This window comes from Narcine bancroftii, chromosome 1 (assembly GCF_036971445.1).
Source record: "Narcine bancroftii isolate sNarBan1 chromosome 1, sNarBan1.hap1, whole genome shotgun sequence".
Taxonomy (NCBI): domain Eukaryota; kingdom Metazoa; phylum Chordata; class Chondrichthyes; order Torpediniformes; family Narcinidae; genus Narcine; species Narcine bancroftii.
This window is the reverse complement of record NC_091469.1, coordinates 252,733,658-252,756,474: the sequence shown is the minus strand read 5'-3', so window position 1 is coordinate 252,756,474 and position 22,817 is coordinate 252,733,658. Positions and strand designations below refer to the sequence as shown.

The window sequence follows — 22,817 nt, the reverse complement described above, 5'->3', positions numbered from 1 at the left end:
GCCCTGTGTCTGTTTATTCTGTGCCCTAGAAAGTCAGTAGTGTCCAGGCCAAATTTGCACTTCGCACGGTTAATTGTCAGCCAAAACTCACTCAGCCAAGAACAGAGTTGTCTCAGGTGGGTGGTGTGGTCTTCGTGGCTGCGGCTAGCAATGAGAATATTGTCCAAATAGATGAATGCAAATGGGAGGTCCGGGCCCCTGGCATCCATCAGTCACTGGAAAGTTTGTGCTGCATTCTTTAGACCAAAGGGCATTCAGAGAAACCAAAGTCTTGAGGACGTCCTGGGGATGAACTGGTATTTGATGGTACCCCGGATGAGGTCCACCTTGAAGAACATCCAGGTCCTGTTGCTTTTGGCAGCCAAGTCTTAGATGTGGGGCACAGAATATCTGTCAGGTGTGGTGGCCTCATTGAGGTGGCAGTAGTCGCCACATGATCTCCAATCCCCCACTGATTTGGGCACCATGTGAAGGGGGGAGGCCCAGGGGCTGTCACCAGTTCCTCCATTTTCTTAAATTCCTCCTTTGCTAGGTTAAGCTTTACAGGAGGGAGTTGGCGTGCCCTGGTGTGGAGCGGGAGCTCTCAGACAAAATGTGATGCCTTACCCTGTGTTTTGGCTCAGCCGCAGAGAACTGTGGCGCCACTATCAAGGGGAACTCTGCCAAGATTCAGGCAAATTTATTGTCTGAAAGTTTTGTAGAGTCCAGGTGGGTGGGTGGGGGGGGTAGCTTGGCTTCCCTCAGAGGCAGAGTCTTAAAAGTTTTGGCATGCACCAAACGCTGTCCCTTGAAGTTGACAAGCAAGTGGGCCCAAAGGAAGTCGGCCCCAGGAGCGGTTGCGCCACTGCTGTGAGAGCGAAGGTTCATGTAAAGCAGCTGTTGCTAAACTGAAGGGGAATGGTGCAGGTACCAAAAGTCTGAATTTTGGAGCTGTTGGCTGCCCTCAGTGCTGGGCTCTGCTTGCTGTTGCAGGTGTGGAGGCCTGCAGGGGGTAGGACACTTATCTCGGTGCCAGTGTCGAACAGGAAATGCCTGCCCGACAAGGAGTCACAAGCGTAGAGGAGGCTGTCACATGGACCAACCACCACAGCCATTAATAATGTTTGGCCAGGGCGTTTCCCATAAACCCGCAGGGCGGGCAGCATTGACAGGCCTCTGCATCACATCGCTGATGATAATAGGAGAACTGCCATGGGGTATTAATTTGCCTCTCCGCTGGTCTTGGTCTCACAAGCAGCTGTTCATGGAGCTTGCTGATGTGGTCTAGGATGGCGCTGGTGTCCTCTTTCACTCTCCAGAGCATGTCCACCATGGCAGTGACCCTCGCCCATGAGAAAGAGTCGGATATCCTTGGGCAACTTCTCCAGAAAGATCTGCTTTAAGACCAAGCAAGGTTTGTGGCCCTCAGTTAAAGCAAGCATCTTAGTTATTAGGGCAGACAGAGCCCTGTCTCCAATCCGTCCATATGCAGCAAAGGGCGGCACATTCGCACTGGGAGTGCCAAAAAGTGTGGTTTAACAGCAATTTGAGGGACGTTTATGTGCCTTGCTCTGGAGGCTGATGTAGGAAATCTACGACCCTTGCCGCTGTAGCCTGATTGAGGTCACTCATGACATAAAAGTAGCAGGTGTCGTCGGCAGAGATATATTGAAGTTGGAACTGAGCCTCGGCCTGCTCGAACCACACGTGTGGCTGCGACACTCAAAACATTGGGAGTCTGAGTGAGACCACGTGGATGGTTGCTGGCTCCGTTTGATCTGTCATCTTCAGGTCCAACTTTGATTAGACCTGTCAGGGTCAGCAATGTAGCATTCACACTACACAAGTATGGAGAAGAACGACACGCACACCAAAGCCTTGGAAACTAGACTGGTTTATTGTTCTGGCCATCTCACTTATATGGGCCTCAGGCGCTGACATCACCTGGGATGAAGGCCAGTGTCACTCGCAGGTCCGAGTAGTTGCTGCATTCATCGGCCATTTTGTGGGTTGGATTTGCGTCTCCATGTGCAGGGCACTACAATACACTGAATATGTAAAACCAAATTTCAGCTGTAATACAACTGGGCATAGTCCAATCAACAACTTTTATTTGCATATTGGCATCATATTTTTTTTTAAATTTTTTATTTTTCACACCATAAATCACATTAGCCATGATACACACTTTTTCCTTTTCACACATATACAGTGACATTTTCTCCCCCCACCTCCCTCCTCCCAACCCACCCCCACTCCCATCCATTTAAGGTATACAATCTAGGATACATTAAACCAGTCAGACAATGTTGTCACTCAACAAAAAAAAAACACCAGAAATTCTACTGAGTCCATTCTTTTCTTTCCTTCTCCTTCCATCAACTTAGGTAATGATTGTCCCCGGTAGGTTTTCGCTATTGTATTTAATGTAAGGCTCCCATATTTGTTCAAATATTTCAATATTATTTCTTAAACTATATGTTATTTTTTCTAATGGAATACATTTATTCATTTCTATATACCATTGTTGTATTTTCAAATTATCTTCCAATTTCCAGGTTGACATAATACATTTTTTTGCTACGGCTAGAGCTATCTTAACAAATCTTTTTTGTGCATCCTCCAAATCAATTCCATATTCTTTGTTTTTTATGTTACTTAGGAGAAAGATCTCTGGATTCTTTGGTATATTGTTTTCTGTTATTTTATTTAATATCTGGTTGAGATCTTCCCAAAATTTTTCTACTTTCTCACATGTCCAGATTGCATGAATTGTTGTTCCCATTTCTTTTTTACATCGAAAACATCTATCAGATACTGTTGGGTCCCATTTATTTAACTTTTGAGGTGTAATGTATAGTCTGTGTATCCAGTTATATTGTATCATACGTAGCCTTGTATTTATTGTATTTCTCATCGTTCCAGAACATAATTTCTCTCATGTTTCCTTTTTTATCTTTATATTTAAATTTTTGCTTAGTTTTACCATTTGTTTCCTCATTCTCCTTTTCTTGCAGTTTAATATACATATTTGTTATAAATCTTTTGATTATCATTGTATCTGTAATCACATATTCAAGGTTACTTGCCTCTGGCAAACTCAAACTGCTTCCTAATTTATCCTTCAAGTAGGATCTCAATTGGTAATATGCCAGCGCTGTATCTTGAGTTATATTGTACTTATCTTTCATTTGTTCAAAGGATAAGAATCTATTTCCTGAAAAACAATTTTCTATTCTTTTAATCCCTTTTTTCCCCATTCTCTAAAGGAAAGGTTATCTATTGTAAAAGGGAGTAACTTGTTTTACGTCAATATTAGTTTTGGTAATTGATAATTTGTTTTATTTCTTTCTACATGAATCTTCTTCCAAATATTGAGGAGATGATGTAATACTGGAGAAGTTCTATGTTGTACCAATTTTTCATCCCATTTATATAATATGTGTTCAGGTATCTTTTCCCCTATTTTATCTAATTCTAATCTCGTCCAGTCTGGTTTTTCCCTTGTTTGATAAAAATCTGATAGGTATCTTAATTGTGCGGCTCTATAATAATTTTTAAAGTTTGGCAGTTGTAAGCCTCCTTGTTTATACCATTCTGTTAATTTATCTAGTGCTATCCTCGGTTTCCCCCCTCTCCATAAAAATTTCCTTATTATTTTCTTTAACTCCTTTAAGAATTTTTCTGTCAGTTGTATTGGCAATGCCTGAAATAAGTATAATATCCTTGGAAAAATTTTCATTTTAATACAGTTTATCCTTCCTATTAGTGTTAGTGGTAAATCTTTCCAATGCCCTAAATCGTCCTGTAATTTTTTCATTAGTGGATAATAATTGAGTTTATATAGTTGGCCGAGATTTTTGTTTATTTGTACACCTAGGTATCTTATTGCCTGCATTTGCCATCTAAATGGAGATTCCTTCTTAAATTTTGAGAAATCCACATTATTCATAGGCATTGCTTCACATTTATTTACGTTTATCTTGTCACCCGACACTTCTCCATATTCCTTCAATTTCTTATATAATTCTTTTATTGATAGTTCTGGTTCTGTTAAGTACACTATAACATCATCCGCAAATAGACTGATTTTATATTCCTTGTCTTTTATTTTTATTCCTTTTATATTATTATCTATTCTTATCAATTCTGCTAGTGGTTCTATAGCTAACGCAGACAATAAAGGTGATAGTGGGCATCCCTGCCGCGTTGACCTGTTTAAGTTAAATTGCTTTGATACATGTCCATTTACTGTCACTTTCGCTTACGGTCCTTTATATAATGCTTTAATCCAATTAATATACTTCTCCGGTAAACTGAATTTTTGCAATACTTTGAACAAATAATTCCATTCTACTCTGTCAAAGGCCTTCTCTGCGTCTTAAGCAACTGCTACTGTAGGTGCTTTATTTCCTTCTACTGCATGAATTAAGTTAATAAATTTACAAATATTGTCTGTTGTGCGTCTTTTTTTGATAAATCCAGTTTGGTCTAAATTTTCCATTTTCGGTACGTGCTCTGCTAATCTGTTTGCTAATAGTTTAGCTATTATCTTATAATTTGTGTTTAGTAAAGATATTGGTCTATATGACGCTGGTAAGAGTGGATCTTTCCCTTGCTTTAGTATTACTGTAATTATTGCTGTTTTACATGAATCTGGTAAGCTTTGTGTTTCATCAATCTGGTTGATTACATCCAGGAGGGGCAGAATTAATAAGTCTTTAAATGTTTTGTAGAATTCTATTGGAAATCCATCCTCTCCTGGTGTCTTATTATTTGGTAATTTTTTTATTATCTCTTGTATTTCTACTATTCCAAATGGTTCTGTTAATTTATTTTGTTCCTCTATTTGTAGTTTTGGTAGTTCAATTTTAGTCAGAAATTCATCTATTTTCCCTTCTTTCCCTTCGTTTTCAGTTCGGTATAATTGTTCATAAAATTCTCTAAAGTTTTCCTTAATTTCTTTTGGATTATATGTAATTTGGTTGTCTTTTTTCCTTGATGCCAATACCATTTTCTTTGCTTGTTCTGTCTTAAGCTGCCATGCGAGGATTTTGTGCGTTTTTTCACCCAGTTCATAATATTTCTGTTTTGTCTTCATTATATTCTTCTCCACCTTATTTGTTTGTAGTGTTTCATATTTTATTTTTTTATCCGCCAATTCTCTTCTTTTAGTTGTATCTTCCTTCATTGCTAATTTTTTTTCTATATTTACTATTTCCCTTTCCAACTGCTCTGTTTCCTGATTATAGTCCTTCTTCATCTTGGTTACATAACTTATTATTTGCCCTCTAATGAATGCTTTCATTGCATCCCATAGTATAAACTTATCTTCCACTGATTTCGTATTTATTTCAAAATACATTTTTATTTGTTTTTCAATAAATTCTCTAAAATCCTGCCTTTTAAGTAACATGGGGTTTAATCTCCATCTATACATTCTTGGAGGGATGTCCTCTAGCTTTACTGTCAATGGGTGAATGGTCCGATAGTATTCTTGGTTTATATTCTGCTTTTCTTACTCTATCTTGCATACTAGCTGATAACAAAAATAGGTCTATTCTTGAGTATGTTTTATGTCTAGCCGAGTAATATGAATATTCCTTTTCTTTTGGGTGTTGTTTCCTCCATATATCCAAAAGTTGCATTTCTTCCATTGATTTAATTATAAATTTGGTTACTTTGTTCTTTCTGTTAATTTTTTTCCCAGTTTTATCCATATTTGAATCCAAATTCAGGTTGAAATCCCCTCCTATTAATATGTTCCCTTGCGTATTTGCTACCTTCAAAAAGATATCTTGCATAAACTTTTGATCTTCTTCGTTAGGTGAATATACATTGAGTAGATTCCAAAACTCTGAATATATCTGACATTTTATCATAACATATCTCCCTGCTGGATCTATTATTTCCTCTTCTATTTTAAATGGCACATTTTTACTAATTAATATAGCCACTCCTCTTGCTTTTGAATTATACGAAGCTGCTGTTACATGTCCTACCCAATCTCTCTTTAATTTCTTGTGCTCCAATTCAGTTAAGTGTGTTTCTTGCACAAATGCTATATCAATTTTTTCTTTTTTCAGTAAATTTAGCAGTTTCTTCCTTTTAATTTGGTTATGTATTCCATTAATATTTAAAGTCATATAGTTCAACGTAGCCATTTTATATTTTGTTTATCTTCCCTTTCCGTTTTTCCATCATTACCTTTCCTCCTTTTCCATTTTTGTTTTCTTATTTTAAACCCTTTATAAGACAACATTCCTAAAACATCAAACATTTTCCTTATTCTCCTATTTAAAACTTCTTTAGCCCCAATCTCCCCTTCCCCTCCTGAGTTGTCTTTTATCCCTTGTCGGACAACCACATCTCCCCTCTCCATTTGGGTTTGCGAATTCACTCGCAAGCGTCAGCTGATTTTGCAGTGACCGCAACTCCTCCCCACCCAGCCCCCCCAGAAAATATTTCACTTTTCATATGTAACAAAGGTCACTCTTTTAGTTCCCTCCTTATTCCCTCTATTCCATTTCCTTCCCTTATTATTTCTTGTCTATACTATCTATATTTTCCTCTAAATACGGATACATTCACGTATGCACATTATACATATACACACTTATACCTCTTTACCCACATACATATATATCGTGGTCATTTTTACTCTCATTACACGTCTTCATCCCTCAGTCTATTTTGTAATTGTTCTGCAAATTTTCGTGCTTCTTCTGGATCCGAGAATAGTCTGTTTTGTTGTCCTGGAATAAATATTTTCAATACCGCTGGATGCTTTAGTATAAATTTATACCCTTTCTTCCATAAAATCGCCTTTGCTGTATTGAACTCCTTTCTCTTCTTTAGGAGTTCAAAACTTATATCTGGATAAATGAAGATTTTTTGCCCTTTGTACTCCAGTGGCTTGTTGCCCTCTCTTACTTTTTCCATTGTCTTCTCCAGTACCTTTTCTCTTGTAGTATATCTTAGGAATTTTACTAAAATAGATCTTGGTTTTTGTTGTGGTTGTGGTTTAAAGGCCAATGCTCTATGTGCCCTTTCTATTTCCATTTCTTGCTGTAGTTCTGGACATCCTAGGATCCTAGGGATCCAATCTTTTATAAACTCTCTCATATTCTTGCCTTCTTCATCTTCCTTAAGGCCCACTATCTTTATGTTATTTCTTCTGTTATAATTTTCCATTATATCTATTTTCTGAGCTAACAGTTCTTGTGTCTCTATAACTTTTTAATTAGATTCCTCTAATTTCTTTTTTAAGTCCTCTACTTCCATTTCTACTGCTGCTTCTCACTCTTCCATCTTGTCCATTTTCTTTCCCATTTCTGTTAAGGTCATATCTATTTTATTCATTTTCTCTTCTGTGTTGTTTATTCTTCTTCTTAAATCATTAAATTCCTGTGTTTGCCATTCTTTAAATGACTCCATGTATTCTTTAATAAGAGAAAGTATATCCTTTATCTTGCCTTTCCCTTCTTCTTCTATTTCACTCTACTCTTCCTCTTCCTCTTCTTCTTCCTCTGGGTTGGCCATCTGTTGTTTCTTTGTTGCCCTTTTCTTCTCTTCTTTCTTGTTTTCGTTGTCTTCTGTGTTCTCCTCTTGCTGCAGGTGTTCTGCAGCTGTCGTTGCCGGCTGTGGAGATCGACTCCCCAGCTGGTCACCCCTCCCGTCGGTGTGTTTTTTTTCATGCGCGGTTGCGCACTTTTACTCGGCTCTACGAGCCATTTTTGTAGTCCACTTTCTACCAACCTGAGGGAGCGGGTTTCTCTCTCCACCGCGGGCCTCTTCGAACAGGTAAGGCCTTCTCCTTCTTCCTCCGTTGTCTTCTCTTCCTCTCTTCTTACCGTTGATTTCGATTTTTCTTTTTTTGTCGCCATCTTCTTTCCACCTTTATACTCACTTTACTTTAACTTTTATTTCTGTGCCTTTGTGTTTTCCTTTGTTTTTTCCGACTTTTCTGGAGAGGGCTGGAGTTCACCGTCCGGCCAGTACTCCATCACGTGACTCCCTGGCATCATCTTTTACGGTGAAATTATTTCTACGTGGAATAAGACTATAAATGGTCAAAATGTAGAAATAGATGTCATTCTACTGTAGTCTTGCTGTTATGAAAATAAAATTATTCAATGTTCAGTGGATGTATCTTACCTCATTTTCAGTCCAATTCCAATGATAAAAATGTCTTTGGGTTTCCCCACCCAATGTATTGGTATTCCTTCAGCAGATAGTTTGAATTCCATCTAACATACAGATTTTATCCAAATCACTGCTGACAGGACTGAATGAAGAAGCTGCAGGGAAATTCACTTTGTTTTTTTTAAAAAAAAGGCTATATTTCAACTATTCCAAGTGTTAAATGTTGACAGTTATGAGCAAATGTAGAATAGGTTCATTTGAATTAATTGTAGATATGTTATTTTACAGAGCATCACTACAATTTTAATAAGAAGAATACAAATAATCTGGGCACAGAATACGATTATGGTTCAATTATGCATTATGGCAGGTGAGTCTGAAACCAGATGGCACGGTGTGTACAATATCCTATTGTCCATAATGTAATATAAATGTAATAATGGAGCTGGCAAATATTGTACAGGCCCAATAAACATGGCTATTAATTTGATGTTTGAGGTCAGATTCAGATTGTGACTTCCTGCTCCTGTGGAACATGAACTGTGGTCCTTCACAAGTGTTTAGAAATTCAAATTAGATTCTATTTCCTTTTGCTGTAATGTATTACCTCAAAGCAGAATCCTGTGCACAGTTGAAAAGTCTCATTTAAATATAATTTTCAATTCAATAACTACAAATCCAAGTTTTTTTTTCTTGTTGGCTGTTGACCTTTTCTCAAACAGTGACCTCTGAGCTTGCCTTTTGCTTGTACAATCCTCATTTCAAACATTTTCATATTCTGCTCTGCTACATGATCTGGATTTCACTTTACCTGATGCTAAACATATTCTGCTAGTTTCTACAACAATTGAACCAAGGGTGCGATGAGGGATTACAGGAGTTTAATTTGGTTAAAGTCACCAGTTCAGACTTCCTCACATTTGTGAAACCTGTCACTACCATCTTTGGTGCCTTCCTATGAGCTTGCTCTTCTTTCTTAGTTTTTATACAATTTTCTCAAATACATGCATGTCACTTCCTTCTGGAACATACTTCCCTGCATCGTGGATATGAAAATTGATGATTCTTCTACCGAGCTGATGGCAATTTAAGAGAAATCCAGATCACAGTATTAATGCAGTCTGAAGGATGAATAAGTTCTGAGAATTCATTCTAGCCTTTTATTTCATTCATGTCCCAGATCACAAGGTACCATGACGCAAAGTAAATCCTTCCAACCAGCAAAAAATGATCATAATGAGCAGATATTGGAACAATCGAGTATCAGTACCTTATCAATAAGGGTGAAAGGCTGCAGAGAATTTAATTTTTTTTTAATTTTTGCAGCATGGTAGATACTGATTTCTGGCCATTTAAACCCGTGGCACCTAATTTCACCCAGATTAACCTACAACCACATTTGGAGGGTGGGAGGAAACTGGAGCACCCAGAGGAAACACAGGGATAGCATACAAACTCTTTACAGACAGCATCGGATTGATCCTGGGTCATTGGCGCAGTTATAACATTGTGCTAACTGCTAAAAAACCTGAGTAATTGAGTTATAAGGAAAGATTAAACAGTTAGGACTCCTATTCCCTGGAACATGGAAGATTTAATGGGGATAATACAATTATGAGGGGGATAGACATAGTAAATGCAAGCAGGCTTTTTCCACTGAAATTGGACGAGACACGGGTTAAGCATGAAAGGCGTGATGTTCAAAGGGAACATTAGGGGGATCTTTATGCAGTGAGTGGTGAGATTGTGGAACAAGCTTCCAGCTGAAGTGGTGAATGTAGGGTCATTTTCAACATTTTTAAAACAAATTATCCAGGTACATGGATGAGAGGTGGCATGGAGGTCCATGGTCCGAGTGCATGTTAATAGGACTAGGCAAAATAATAGTTCAGTACAGACTAGATGGACCATAGGGCCCATTTCTGTGCTAAAGTGTTCTATAGACCTTTTTGTAGTGGAAAAAAAAGATGAATATAAATGCAGATATTCTCCACCTTTACATCAATTCAACTACCTATATAAAAACGCCAACAACAGATGCTGGATGCAGACTCCAATCCATACAGGGGGTGGTCTCATTAGTGAAAGCAGTCACTTCACCTCACTCCATAAAGCTAATGCCACTGATGGCAGCTGCTTAGGGGTGGTCTGATGGCATCACAATGATGCCATCAGCCCACAACCCAGGGGCCACCACCAGAACTCCCTTGGTTTTTTGTGCTGGGATTAGGGTCCCTCCTGCCACCTGGAAATGTCCTCTTCCAATTACCCCTCCACCCCTTGTTCCTTCACCAAGTCCGCAAGACTGGAGAGAGTGGGAATAGATGTGAAAGCTAAGGGGGAGTGGAGGGAGTCCAGCCCAAAGAACAGGGAAGTCCAACGGGAGCAAGGAGTGTCAGAGCCTGCTGGAGCTAAAGGGCGAAGGGTCCTGGGTGCTGAGCTCCATGCCCTGGGAGGAAAGAGGACAGATGCTGAGGAGTACACACAGTGAACCAGAGTTGGGGAGTCCAATGGATGAAAGAGGGGAGTGAAGAGCCGGCTCAGCATGCCAGAAAAGCAGTGCCGGGCAAAAGAGCTTGAAGAAGGATCAATGACTTTCTTCGTTACCTATAATCACCCATGCAGCTGGAACCGCTCTGCATTTTCCAGAGTGGTCCCAGCTGCATGAAGATTATGGGTAACGAAGACAGTCATTGCTCAGTGCATATGTTTGACCTTACGGTGACGGGTGGCGCTACTGCACCACTTGCCTCCCTCTGCTCCAGAGGACGGCTCCCAACACTGCTCTCTATAAAAGCAATGCTGGAGCCTTCTCCATAAAAAGCTATGTCCGCCTTCTCAACCCCCTGCCATTCCCCCCCCCCCACCCCAAATTAATCCAGCCTCAAATTTGGTGCTGCTCCATAAAAACACCAAATATTTCTATCAAATGTCTGGGAAATTTAGAGTCAAGAGTGAGAAATCATAGATTACAATTACTTAAAAGCAGTGACTTGAAAGTATTTCATTAAAATACTTCTCATCTGAAAAATTAAAGTCATGAAGGTGCTTGACAAATACAACTCTTTTAAAATGTTAATTTTTTTGGACAAAAGACTCTTACCTTCTGTGAATTTCTGCCATTTTTCTATCAGCCACAGAGCAACCTTGGCATATTAGAAATCAAAAGATATGCCAGGATTAAAGTAGACAGCCCTGGTAAAAGGAATGAAATTAAAACAGTGCAAGAAGTGTTCAGCTACTCAAGCCTCATCTGTGGGAAGAGAAACAGTTAATAGACCATTTTATAGAGTAAAAAAATACGAATGTAAAGCTGGAAATTCTCCGCCCTTAGGTCACAGAACTTACCCTCATAAATACACCCCGACTGGCTCCCAGGTGCAAACTCCAATCCCTCTTTGACTTAGTGGCAGAGTGTAGCGCTCCGCTAAGCATCATGAATGTACTGCCACTGGAAGTGGCAGACTAGGAGCAGGCTGATGACGTTGCGGTCACATCGTCAGCCTGTGACACAGGAGCAGGATTTTTAAAATGTTGATAGCGTCCAGGATTTCTGTTTAGACACTAAGGCTGGCTCCAAACATTGCGATAAACTTTCCTCTTTACTCTGGGGTCATCATTCTCCACTGTAGGGCTCTTTCCACACTGGACGTGTGTGAATGATGTTGATTCGGTGGGTGGCACAACGGCACATTTTTACCACCTCCATTGGTTCCAGAGGACGCTACAAGGTGCCACTCTTCATAAATGTGGCGCAAAAGCAGCCTTTTAGGGCAGCTCCATTAAAACTAAGTTTGATTTTTTTTTCTCCACGAAATTAGCCGGCCTCGAAGCAGAGGCTCGACATAAAAACACCTAATGTTTCAGGTCAAAGGCCCTTCGTCAGAACTGGGAAGGAGTCAAAAGAAGCTTATTAAATAGCATGAATGAGGAGAGTGGTCATGGAGATAAGCTGCAAACAAGAGATTACCTGATTAGGAGAAGCAGTTAGCAGTCAATTAGAAAAGCGCACTAACGGGAAGACAGCTGATCAGCAATGGCTGAAGTTTCTGCGAGAAATGAGGAAAGTGCAAGACATGCACAGACCATAAAGAAAGAAAATTGTGAATTGAGACTGATGAGGGAATTTAAAACCAAACTAAAAGCAAAAGAGAGGTCATAGTAGGAAGCAAAAATTAGTGGGAAGATAGAAGGCTGGGAAATGTTTAAAAACTTAGAGAAGGCAACTAAGAAGGTGATTAGGAAGGAAAAGGTGAATTATGAAAGGAGATTAGCAAGTCACATCAAAGAGGATATGAAAGGCTTTTTTTAAAAATACAGGTACACACTGTTTAACATCCATTAAGGCAACATCTGACCACATATGCGTCCATGGTCCCATAATTATTCAGTTACCACGAGCAAATCCACAGCAATTTAGAAAAAATGATTGCTAGCTATAGGAAATTGTATACTCTATACGCACACTGATCCCACTGCCCCACTTTCTCCCCACTGCTCCATGTCAGTCCCCACACTGATCTCACTGCCCCGCTCTCTCCCCACAGCCCCATGTCAGTCCCCACACTGATCCAACTGCCCCGCTCTCTCCCCACTGCCCCATGTCAGTCCCCACACTGATCCCACTGCCCCGATTACAAATAAAAAGTTTAGAAGAAGAATCAGAATAGGACATATGTGGTAAATGGGAGAGCATTGAGGAATACAGAAGAGCAGAAAGATTTAGGAGTAACGGTACATCGTTCCCTGAAGGTAGAAACTCACGTGAATAGGGTGGTGAAGAAGGCTTTTAGTATGCTGGCCTTTATCAATCATTGCATGGGATATAGGAGTTGGGAGGTGATGTTGAGATTGTATAAGACGTTGGTGCGGCCTAATTTGGAGTTCTGTGTGCAGTTCTGGTCGCCTAATTATAGGAAGGATATAAACAGAGTGGAGAGAGTGCAGAGAAGGTTTACCAGAATGTTGCCTGGGTTTAAGCATCTGGAGTATGGCGAGAGATTGGACAGATTGGGTCTTTATTCTTTGGAGCGTAGAAGGTTGAGAGGGGATTTGATAGAAGTATTTAAGATTATGAAAGGGATAGACAGAATGGATGTGGATAGACTATTTCCGTTAAGAGGAGGAAAGATTAAAACAAGAGGACATGAGTTAAGAATTAAGGGGCAGAGGTTTAGAGGTAACATGAGGGGGAACTTCTTTACTCAGAGAGTGGTAGCTGTGTGGAATGATCTTCCGGGAGAAATAGTGGCGGCGGAGTCAATTGTATTATTTAAGAAAAGGTTGGACAGGTATATGGATGAGAAGAAGATGGAGGGTTATGGGCATTGTGCAGGGAGGTGGGACTAGAAAGGGGTGTTTGGTTCGGTGCAGACTAGAAGGGCCTAATGGCCTGTTTCCGTGCTGTAATTGTTATGTTATGAGATACACTGCAGTATCCCATATAGCTTTGCTAAGTATATAATATGGTGTTCACACAACGTCCACATTGCTTAATGTCCAATTTCACATAACATATTGTGGACGTTAAGCGGCATATACCTGTATATAAAGAGTGACCAAAATAGACATAGGACCAATAGAAAGCAATGCTGGAGAAATTGTAATGAGAAACAAGGAGATGGCAGAGGAAATGAATGAATATCTTGGATCAGTCTTAGTTGTGGAAGACATTAGTAGCATGCTGGACACTCGTGGCTCTCTCGAAGGAGAAGTGAATGCAGTCAAGATCACTAGAGAGAAGGTACTTGTTTGAAGAGATCACAGTGAGGATACACAGAGGAGATACAGTGGATGTTGTGTATTTGGACTTTCCAAAGGCCTTCAATAACATGCAATTACAGAAAGGATATTAGCATGGGTAGAGCATTGACTGATTGGCAGGAAACAGAGAATGGGAATAAAGGCATCCTATTCTGGTTGTCACTGTTACCTGTGGTGTTCCGCAGGGGTTGTTGTTAAGGCTGCTTCTTTTACATTGTACGTAAATGATTTTGATTGTAGAATAGATGGCTTTGTGGCTGAATTTGCAGATGATACCAAAGTAGGTGGGTGGTGCTGAGGATATAGAAAGGCTGCAGAGAGACTTGAATAGATTAGGAGAATGGGTAAAGAGGTAGCAGATAAAATACAAAGTGTACAGTCATACACTTTGGTAGAAGAAATAGACAGGTAGACTATTATTTAGATTGGGAGAAAATTCAAAATTTGGAGGTGCAAAGTGACTTGAAAGTCCTCGTGCAGGATACCCTAAAGGTTAGCCTCCAGTGGTGAAGAAGATGAATGCAAAGTTGGCATTCATTTCTAGAGGCATAGCATACAATGTTGATACTCGATAAAGCACTGGTGAGACCTCACTTGGAGTACTGTGTAGAGTTTTAGGTGCTGTATTAAAGAAAAGACATGCTAGCATTGGAGATAGTTCAGAGAAGATTTACTAGAATGACACCAAGAATGAAAGGGTTAGTATATGACGAACGATTGTCAGGTCTTGGACTGTACTCTTTGGAGCACAGAAGGATGAGTGGGTACCTCATAGAGGCATTTTGAATGCTGAAAGGCCTGAACAGATTAGATGTGGCAAGGATCTTTCCCATGTTAGGGGATTCGAGGACAAGAGGGCATAATTTCAGGATAAAAGGGCAGCAATTTAAAACAGAGGAATAAAAATTTCTTTAGTCAGAGGGTCATGAGTCTGTGGACCGTTGCCACAGGTGGCTGTGGAAGTAAAGTCATTGGGTGTATTGAAAGAAGAGATTGACAGGTATATGATTATTCAAGGCATCAAGGGTTACGGACAGAAAGCCGAGAAGTGGTGCTGATGGATCAGCTCATGATTAGAATTGATTTGCCAGCGGATCTACTTCTGCTCCTAAGTCTTGTGAGGACTGGAGAAAAAAAAATGTCAAGAGTTGTGAAATGCAGATCAGGAAGACCTGCCCAGCAGGTCAGATTAGGAAAAAACAACCAATTGAGCCAATATAACAGACTGATATGGACTGAAATAAAGTAAGAATTCAAGTTGTAAAATTTGATAGTGAATTTAGAAGCTTGCAATATCCTCAAACAGAAGATCTTGATGCTGCCTTGAGGACATCCTGCACCAATAGGCCAGTGTAAGTGGGATGAAGAATTAAAGTGACAGCAATGGGAAGCTTTGTGTCACCTCTGCAGATTAAGTGCAGGTTCTGGAGGAGCAATCACGCAGTCTGTATTTCATGTCTCCAATGTAGAGGAGGCCACACTGAACATTGAATATTCTACACTAGATTTGAACATTTCCTAGTGAGTTGCTTCTTTACCTGGAAAAACTATTTGATATTCTGAATGGTGAGAAGGGAAACAACGAAAATCTAAGAGTCGTGTCATCTGCCATTGCAAGAGAAGTGTCGCAAGGAAGGGATGGTTTGTGGGAACAGAAGAGTGCACCATGTGGTCAAAGGGAAACCTCCTTGAGAAAAACTGAAAGAGGAGAAGATGTACCTGGTACCTGTAACTGAATTTCTCTGAAGGCACTATTCATTATGGAAAATGTAATTTGAATGCAGAGGCTAGTGGGATGAAATTAGAGGATCAGGGAAGCTGATCTTGTTACTTGGGTAAGAGTAGAACCATGGGAGATGGACAATATGCATTCAAAGGCTTTAACTAGGTGAGGGGAAGCCTGTGCTTCAGAACAGAAGACATTGCAAAGCTACTGAGGGAATGTTTCAGCATATTCTAAAAGAATAGAGTCAAGGAGGCAGGATGAAACAAAGCATGGTCAACATAGCTATGACATAGTATATCTTCTCCACCCTTCCAGAGAAGTTCAGTTAAAACAGTGCAAGGGCCATGATGAGTTTGGGTTTTCGAAATCAAGAGATTTCTAAAAAGATCAAAGAGATTGTAGTGAGTTATGGATGACCACAGTGAAAAGACTGAGACAACAGACTGAGAGCTGGAGTAACACAACTTCTTTACTTCGAATTCCGCAGTGTAGTCTGTAAGGCTGTGTCTGGTCCTGCTCCTCACATTCCGGAACTTGCATCATGCTGATGTAAGCACACATGTGCCCTTCCAATCTGGACCGGAAAATAAGGTCCCGCAACTGACCACGCGTGGGAAGCAGGACCAGTTTGCCACTACAACTATATACATCGCCACACAACACCCCCTCCCCTCCACCCCAGAACCAGCACCGATGGTTTCATGATGCTTCGAGGATGAGGTTGGGGGATCTGTACTGGTTGTGACAAGTCTATGTAAGCTGGTTTCAAATGGTCTAGTGTGAACAGTTCCTCCTTCCCCCCAATGTCAAGTGTAAAGGTAGATGTGTTTCTTCGCAGCACCTTGTAGGGTCCCTCATAGGGGCACTGAAGGAGAGTCCTGTGGAGAGTCACACGAATACATATTTGGAGGTTAAGTCGGGGGTGGGGTAGTTGCAAAGTGCCTAACCATGTTGCCATGGTGGCTGTGGTGCAAGGGAGCCCAATTTGTTTTGCAGTCTCTTATGACTGTGGTGTCGGTAGTTTGATTGGGTGCTGAAGGAAGGAATTGGCCTGGATCTGCAAGGGTCTTGCCAAAAACTAATTCAGCCAAGGAGGCTTTGAAGTCATCCTTAGGCACTGTGTGTATCCCTAGGAAACCCAGGACAGTTCGTCTACCCAGTTGGGTTTCTCAAGCTGTGCCATCAGTGCTGATTTCAGGTGACAATGGAAGTGCTCGACTGTTTTGAGAGCTCGTTCCACAGGGCAGAGGTGAACTGAGCTCCTCATTCAGTCATTATGTGCGCCGGAACACCAAAACGAGAGACCCAGGTCAAGAGAAAAGCCCTGACGTACGTATGAGTGGAGGCGTCCAGGAGGGGAATAGCTTCTGGCCATCGAGTGAACTTGTCCACCACTGTGAGCAGATAGCGCGACCCTCGGGAGACTGGCAAGGGGCCAACTATGTTGAGGTTGACCTGCTAAAACCTGCGGGTTGGAATGTCAAACTTCTGAATGTGGGGCTTAGGATGTTACTGGCCCTTTGCAGTCTGGCAGTCCGTGCAGGTTTTCACCCACTCTGTGATTTGTTTGCTGAGGCCGTGCCAGACAAATTGGGAGGATACCAACTGCACTGTCATTTGGACGGAGGGATAAGACAAGCCATGGATCATGTCAAAAATGTATTTCTCCATTGGGCGGAGACCAGTGGCTGGGGTTGGTCCACGGAGGCATTGCAGAGGCGTCGAGTGGAAGGTCTGGCCCGTGGAGACATCGCAGAGGCGTCAAGTGGGAGGTATGGCCCGTGGAGACATCGCAGAGTCGTTGAGTGGAAGGTCTGGAGCTGCAATCCCGTGACCGAAGTCCTGAAGCTGTGCATTTCAGGGTCGTCCTTGCTGGGCGCAAACCAGATCATGGGAGTCGATATCTTGCAATAAGGCCTGGAGAGTGCATCAACGACAACATTACCAGAGAGATGGCAGATGGAGGTAGTGAACTCAGAGACGTAGGATAAGTGCCTCTGCTGTCGGGTAGACTATAGGTTGGAAGACTTGGAGAAGGCGAAAGTGAGCAGCTTGTGGTCCGTGTAGACAGTGAACAGCTGCCCCTCCAGGAAGTAGCGGAAATGGCAGGTGGCCAGGTAGAGGGCTAGCAGCTCTCTGTCGAATGCACTGTACTTCAGTTCGGGTGGTTGCAGGTGGCGACTGAAAAAAGTGAGAGGTTTCCATGAGTCATTAATAAACTGTTCCAAAACAGCACCTACAACCGTGTTGGATGTGCCAACTGTGAGGGCCGTTGCTACATCTATTCATGGGTGGTCTAGCATCGTTGTATGAGCTAGGGCCTCCTTGGTCTCCTCGAAAGCATTGTGAGCTTCGTTTGTCCACATGAGCTCCTTCATCGAGTCCGACATTAGAGCGAAAGGAGGGCGCATAATCTTGGGTGCCCCGACGATGAACCTGTTGTAAAGATTCACCATGCCCACGAATTCTTGTAGCCCCTTCAATGTCTGGTCTGGTGAACTGTTGTATGGTCTCCACTTTGTCGGGTGGGGGGTGGCATCATCTTTGGTAATCTTGTGGCCCATAAATTCAATTTCCTTGAGGCCGATCTGGCACTTTGCTGAATTAATGGTGAGGCAGAACTTTGCAAGCTGGTTGAAAAGCTGGTGCAGGTGTGTCATGTGATCCTTGGGTATCCTGCTGGCTATCAGGATATCAACAAGTAGATGAAAAGGAAGGGCAGGTCTCTGACGACCATGTCCATGAGGCACTGGAAAGTCTGGGCTGCATTCTTCAAGCCGAAGGGCATACAGAGGAACTCGAAAAGGCCGAAAGAGGTGTTGATAGCGGTCTTCTGGACATCATTTGGGTGCATGGAGATCTGATGGTATCCCTGGATTGTCAACCTTAAGAGAAGAGTTTCGCGCTATGGAGGTTCACTGCAAAATCCTGGATATGGAGTATGGGGTAGCTGTCAGGCATTGTCGCATCGTTGAGGCATCTATAGTCTCCACAGGGTCTCCAGTTGCCATTGGACTTTGGTACCAAATAGAGAGGCGAGGCCCAAGGGCTGTTGGAACGGCAGACGATTCCGAGCTCTTCCATGCATTTGAACTATTCCTTGGCAAGGTTGAGTTTATCTGGGACTAGGCAATGGGCTCGTGAATGCAGTAGCGGGCCAGTGGTTGCGATGTGGTGCTGGATGCCATGTTTCAGCATGACAGCGGTGAACTGAGGGCGCAGAATGGAGGGAAAACTAGCGAGGAGTTGGCAGTATTGACCATGCTGAATATCCACGAAAGTGAGCTGGGTGGATGGTTCGTTGGACGTGCCGAGGACACCATCTGATAAATCTCTGCATGGATTAATCATCTGACTGGAGGTCCACCAGTAGGGAGTAAGCCCATAGGAAATCTGCACCTAATAGAGGCTTGTCCACAGAAGCTAGCGTGAATGACCAATTGAAGGTGGTCTCACCAAAACGTACAGGAATTGTTGGCTGCACTCAGGGAGGAACCATGAGAGCTTGTGCATTTCTCGAGCGATGTGGGGGGGGGGGGGAAATGACATTTATCTCTGCTCCTGTGTCCATGAGGAACCTGCGGCTGGAGATCCTGTCCCAGATGTGGAGGAGGCTGTTTGTTCGGCAGCCATCGCAGCCACAATTGCGGCTGGCCCCATCATTTCCTGGAAACATGCACGGCTGGTGGCACCTGTGAGCTGATGCCCCACCACAACGCTAATGGTAGAAGCACCATTTTGGGTTGGGCCTTTCTGTTTTATGTTGGGGAGGGGTCTGTTCACATGGTGGACTGAACTTGGGCATTGCCCTTAGCGGCATCCATGTAATGCGGTTGACTGAGTCTATGGTCTCGTGCTTGGAGTGGTAGAAAATGTCTGTTTGTGCCACAGCCTTTTGTGGGTCGCTGAAATCCGTGTCGGACAATAGGAATCTGATGTCCTTCGGCATCTGCTCGAGGAAAGCCTGCTCAAACGTGAGGCAAGGTTTGTGCCCTTCTGCCAGTGTGAGCATTTCGTCCATGAGGGTGGACGGTGTCCTATTGCCTAGGCCGTCCAAGTGGAGGAGCCTAGTGGCCCTCTCACATCATGAAAGCCCATACATGCTAATGAGGAGGTTTTTAGCGCCATGTATTTACCTTCCTCTGGCTGGATAAGGACATGGACTCATGAAACGGCTTCCCTGTCAAGTGAGCTGACGACGTAGAAGTATCTCCATGAATCAGAAGTTATCTGTTTGATCTGGAACTTGGTCTCCGCTTGGCCAAACCAAGTGCGGGGTTTATTCATCCAGAATGTTGCAGTTTCAACGCAATGGCGCCTACAGCTTTGGGTTCCATTGTGCCGAGTCTTCAGGATGTGGAGACTCTTTGGGGTCACCAGTGTAGTGGGTTGCGTGCAAGCACAGCGAAAAGACTGAGACAACAGGCTGAGAACTTGAGTAATACAACTGCTTTACTTTGAATTCCATGCTACAGCCTTTAAGGCTGTGTCTCATTCTCATCCCACGCCCTCACGTTCTGAAATTTGCTTCACACTGACACAAGCTTGCGTGTGCTTTTCCGGTCTGGACTGGAAGAGAAGGTCCTGCAATGCCATTTTTGCCGCAGTTGCCCCACTGACCACACGTGACAAGCAGAGTCGGTTCGCCATTACAACAATATGTGTCGCCACAAGATTATATTTTACTAACCAGAGTCTGTTAAAGAGTGGAATCGAAGATGTCCTTAATTCTTATGGATAGAAAACAATTTCCTTATTCTCTACATTAATTTCTCCTAAATCAATCTGTAAATGACCCATTTTAATTTTAGAAAATTTTTTTGCTATTTTTATCTATCCAGTAGTTTTTGCAGTCGCAATTCCTATTTTTATTTGCTGACTATTTTCTCATCCTTTCTCAATGCTTTGGCCTTGCAATTAATTCTGAAACTTTCTCAGTCTATAGACCAGGGGTGTCAAACTCAAATTCACGGAGGGCCAAAATTAAAAACTTGGACTAAGTTGAGGGCCGAACTAAATATTTATTGAAAATTTTCAACAACATCTGCATGTTTTCTCTTCTTTCAGCATATGTAATGTTAAACTTTTTCTTATTAAAATAAATGTTTAATAATAGTTTTGGATAAACTCTTTCCAGAAGCATTAACAAATGAGAAATTAAATAATATTTCTCTATAGAGGATTTGTCAAATGTTGCTAGTGTGCTGTCAAATAGTAAAATCTGAGGGCTATTGAGAATGTGGGAGAATAACATGATTCCTGAAACAATCAAATGGGTGACTGATTGTGGGCATGAACTCTAGCAGGGTTATTTGCCATGCCCTTTTTCCATTGGTACAGATATCCTTTGATTTACACACTTTTCAAGTTTTATGCCTAATGAGCTTGTATCCAGCTGCAGGACCATTTTTAACCAGGAATATATTTATCACTGTGATATGAAACTATTGGAAGATCATTTTATCCTGAGATTAAAGTTCATAATACTTACTCAGGCCTGTGTGCGAGAGGGTGGGGGTTTGCGGGCGATCGGGTTGGACAACGGCAGTGCGGGGGCATCGGCTCTCGCTGCAGGGCGGCATCTCGGCGGATCAGCGGCCCCGTCACCGTGAGTTGCGGGTCGGCCTGCGGCAAGGAGGGGGAATGGGCAATGGTCCTGGCGAGGTCAGGCCCGAGGCCTCCGGTTCCGGGCGCTGGGAAGCGGCCTTGACTTCCCCTGACACCGGCCAGGCCCCAAAACCAGAGTCCACGGTGAGACCCTGCAACGTAAACAGAGGAGGTGGGGGCGATTAGCGGGCTGACGCCAATGCATTCTGGGATTTGTTGTATTACTGTGCATGCACTATACTGGCGCGGCGGCCACCTCTAATACATTTTTGACATTATCTTGGGGGCCAAATATAATTATATCACGGGCCAAATTTGGCCCGCGGGCCAGGGTTTGACATGTGTGCTATAGACAGTGCTTTTTTGTCAATATTATAAATAATTTCCTTTGATATTATACTCCAATTTCTCTTGTTAGCCTTTGAAAAATAATTTTTCCTTTCCATTGCATATATTGAAACACACAATTAATGAATAAAACAAAAACAATTTAAAAAATACATACATTTTAAAATTAACCCCCCCTCTCTAACCCACCCCAAAAGAAAAAAAAAATCACCCATAACAACAAAATTCATCAGTTAATTACCATGGTTTGGAGTAATACCACTACTGTACAGCGAGAGGATTTAATAATTCAACCCCATATAGTCCAAATACGAGCTCCAACTTCTACAATTAAAAAAATAATTATCACGTATATTATATGTTATCATCTCCAATGGAATACAAGTCCTCATTTCCAGATGCCATTTCTGAATACTTAAATCAGCCTAATTTTTCCAAGTAATTGCCAGACATTTTCTATCTTCAGCTAAACTAATATCAAAAAGGCAATTTGAAATCTATTTAATTTTAATTCTAAACTGATCCACTTAATATTACCCAACAAAAATACTAAAGGATCTAATGAAAATTTCACTTTCAGAATAACTTCTAAAAATTCTTTAAGTCTATTCCAAAAAGGTTTCATCGTTTCACATGACCAAGTAGAATGTAAAAAAGAACCCACAATCTTATGACATCTAAAACATAAATTCGAAGAGATGAAATTATATTTCCTTAATTTTTCCGGAGTTAAATATAATTGATGAATAAAATTATAATGAACTAATCAATACCTTGCATTTACAATTTTAGTCATACTATCCCTACATAAATTCATCCAATCATCCTGAGAAATAAGTATACATAAATCTTTCTCCCATTTCAATCTAGATTTATGTATATCCGACTTAAGCATTTTAATCTGTTATAAACATCTCAGATATAAATCCATTCTTACAAGTCTCAGTGAATAAAATTTCAAACTTAGACCATCTAGGTAACCATAAAGTATGCCCAAATAGATTGAAATAAATACTGAATTTGGGGGAAAATATTCATTTTAATACAATTAACTATTCCTATTAATATAATCGGTAAATCTTTCCATCGATTCAGATCATAATTAATTTTAGACAATAATTTAATTCATATAAATGACTATAATTTCAATGTACCTTAACATCTAAATATATAATCTGATCTGACCATTTAAATTTCACAATATGCCTACATGAAGAATACTCCTTTTCAGCTAATAACCAATGGTTAT

The 22,817-nt window shown here is 41.4% G+C and overlaps 1 protein-coding gene and 1 long non-coding RNA gene across 9 annotated transcripts in view; one reads left to right on the top strand and one right to left on the bottom strand.

Moving 5' to 3' along the window:
* LOC138741376 (low choriolytic enzyme-like) overlaps window positions 1-22,817 on the top strand; it is a 99,108-nt gene that overhangs the window by 47,783 nt on the left and 28,508 nt on the right. For all 8 annotated transcript variants that reach the window (XM_069895419.1, XM_069895402.1, XM_069895372.1 and 5 more), the window contains one exon: window positions 8,413-8,494. In XM_069895419.1, coding sequence (XP_069751520.1) covers window positions 8,413-8,494 — 82 coding nt within the window. The remainder of the gene's footprint in view (window positions 1-8,412; window positions 8,495-22,817) is intronic.
* Window positions 1,894-21,364, bottom strand: LOC138741405 (uncharacterized). Its single transcript, XR_011343487.1, has 3 exons — window positions 21,105-21,364; window positions 11,228-11,319; window positions 1,894-2,027 (listed from the first exon to the last, which is right to left on the bottom strand). It is a non-coding gene; the product is annotated as an uncharacterized lncRNA (long non-coding RNA).